This window comes from Mizuhopecten yessoensis, unplaced genomic scaffold (assembly GCF_002113885.1).
Source record: "Mizuhopecten yessoensis strain PY_sf001 unplaced genomic scaffold, ASM211388v2 scaffold8839.2, whole genome shotgun sequence".
NCBI classification, from domain to species: Eukaryota; Metazoa; Mollusca; class Bivalvia; order Pectinida; family Pectinidae; genus Mizuhopecten; species Mizuhopecten yessoensis.
Genome location: NW_018407748.1, coordinates 370,556 through 373,185, shown reverse-complemented (window position 1 = coordinate 373,185; position 2,630 = coordinate 370,556). Strand labels below are relative to the sequence as shown.

The following is a 2,630-nucleotide window of genomic DNA, read 5'->3' as shown; positions in this document are numbered from 1 at the left end:
GACTGTACCCACCACGAGAGTCTGGTAAGGAGGCTGTACATAACGTAGCTTCATATGTTAGAGGGGGGGTGACTGTACCCACCATGAGAGTCTGGTAAGGAGGCCCTACATAGCGTAGCTTCATATGTTAGAGGAGGGGGGGGAGACGACTGTACCCACCACGAGAGTCTGGTAAGGAGGCCGTACATAACGTAGCTTCATATGTTAGAGGGGGGGTGACTGTACCCACCACGAGAGTCTGTTAAGGAGGCCCTACATAACGTAGCTTCATATGTTAAAGGGGGGGGGACTGTACCCACCACGAGAGTCTGGTAAGGAGGCTGTACATAACGTAGCTTCATATGTTAGAGGGGGGGTGACTGTACCCACCATGAGAGTCTGGTAAGGAGGCCCTACATAGCGTAGCTTCATATGTTAGAGGAGGGGGGGGAGACGACTGTACCCACCACGAGAGTCTGGTAAGGAGGCCCTACATAACGTAGCTTCATATGTTAGAGGGGGGGTGACTGTACCCACCACGAGAGTCTGGTAAGGAGGCCCTACATAGTGTAGCTTCATATGTTAGAGGGGGGGGGGGACTGTACCCACCACGAGAGTCTGGTAAGGAGGCCCTACATAACGTAGCTTCATATGTTAGAGGGGGGGAGGGCATATAAGTACATTTTAATTATGTGGTGGTTCAGAGAATTTTATATTAACTTGAAATTTGTCTGCATCTATCACACAGTTAATCTTACATAATATGTTTCAAGATAATGAGTGAAATACAATCAGACTTGCTATTTCTTCAAAAGACATACGAAAGAAGATGAGACCAATCAAAGGTCAATGTCACAAGGTCACCTGCGATAAAAAGTCCATTATCAACTATTCCTTTAAAGGATTTTCCCAGGAATCCCAATACCTAGTTTTGATATTTCTTTCGTCTTGCTGGGAGTAAGGGGCTATCAGATCTGTGAACTAATTTGATTCACTTTAAACGTTACAGGGGTTAAATATGTTGAAAACAAGGATAAGGTGTGTTTGAAGCGACTTCTGCCTAACTACTGTAAAAGTTGGAATTCCCTTGTGTGAAAAATGTACAGACATGTGTATTATAAATATTGAATATGTTCACAGGTGCGTGTTGGGATACCCTTCATCCATGCCTATAGTCTGGAACAGCTATTCAAAAAGTATGATGTGGACTTGATGTTCTGGGCTCACGAACATTCCTATGAACGCTTGTGGCCTGTGTTTAACAGAGAAGTAATTTTGATTATTAATAAACATGTACTGCCTGTAGACATATACTCCATATAGTTATATACACCCTGTAGACATGTACATCCAGTAGACATGTACATCATGTACATCCAGTAGACATGTACACCCTGTAGACATGTACATCCAGTAGACATGTACATCATGTACATCCAGTAGACATGTATATCCAGTAAACATGTACACCAAGTAAACTTGTACACTCAGTAAACATGTACATACAGTAAACATGTACACCCTGTAGACATGTACACCTTGTAGACATGCACACCCAGTAAACATGTACACCCTGTAAACATGCACACCCTGTAGACATGTACACCATGGAGACATGAACACCCATTAGACATGTACACCCTGTAGACATGCCCATCCAGTAAACATGTACACCCAGTAAACATGCACATACAGTAAACATGTACACCCAGTAAACATGTACAACCTGTAGACATGTACACCCAGTAAACATGTACATACAGTAAACTTGTACACCCTGTAGACATGTACACTCTGTAGACATGAACACCCTGTAGACATGCACACCCCCGGTAGACATGTACATCCAGTAGACATGTAGATCATGTACATCCAGTAGACATGTACCCCCTGTAGACATGTACACCCTGTAGTCATGTACACCCTGTAGACATGTACACGCAGTAAACATGTACACCCTGTAGACATGTACAACCAGTAAACATGTACACCCTGTAAACACGTACACCCTGTAGACATGCACACCCAGTAAACATATACACCCTGTAAACACATGTACACCCTGTAGACATGTACAACCAGTAAACATGTACACACTGTAAACACGTACACCCTGTAAACAAGCACACCCAGTAAACATGTACACCCTGTAAACATGCACACCCTGTAGACATGTACACCATGGAGACATGAACACCCATTAGACATGTACACCCTGTAGACATGCACATCCAGTAAACATGTACACCCAGTAAACATGCACACCCTGTAAACATGTACACCCTGTAGACATGTACACCATGTAGACATGAACACCCATTAGACATGTACACCCTGTAGACATGCACACCCTGCAGACATGCATACCCAGTAGACATGTACATCCAGTTAACATATTCACCCTGTAAACATGTACACCCTGTAGACATGTACACCCTGTAGACATGTACACCCTGTAGACATGCACACCCTGTAGACATGTACATCCAGTAGACATGTACACCAAGTAAACTTGTACACTCAGTAAACATGTACACCCTGTAGACATGTACACCCTGTAGACATGTACACCTAGTAGACATGTACACCTAGTAAACATGTACACCCTGTAGACATGTACACCCTGTAGACATGTACACCCTGTAGACATG

At 43.6% G+C, this 2,630-nt stretch overlaps 1 protein-coding gene across 1 annotated transcript in view; it reads left to right on the top strand.

Annotated features, from left to right (window-relative positions):
- Nucleotides 1-2,630, top strand: part of LOC110456734 (acid phosphatase type 7-like) — a 25,101-nt gene that overhangs the window by 16,774 nt on the left and 5,697 nt on the right. The window contains exon 9 of the mRNA XM_021507655.1: nucleotides 1,120-1,248. Coding sequence (XP_021363330.1) covers nucleotides 1,120-1,248 — 129 coding nt within the window. The remainder of the gene's footprint in view (nucleotides 1-1,119; nucleotides 1,249-2,630) is intronic.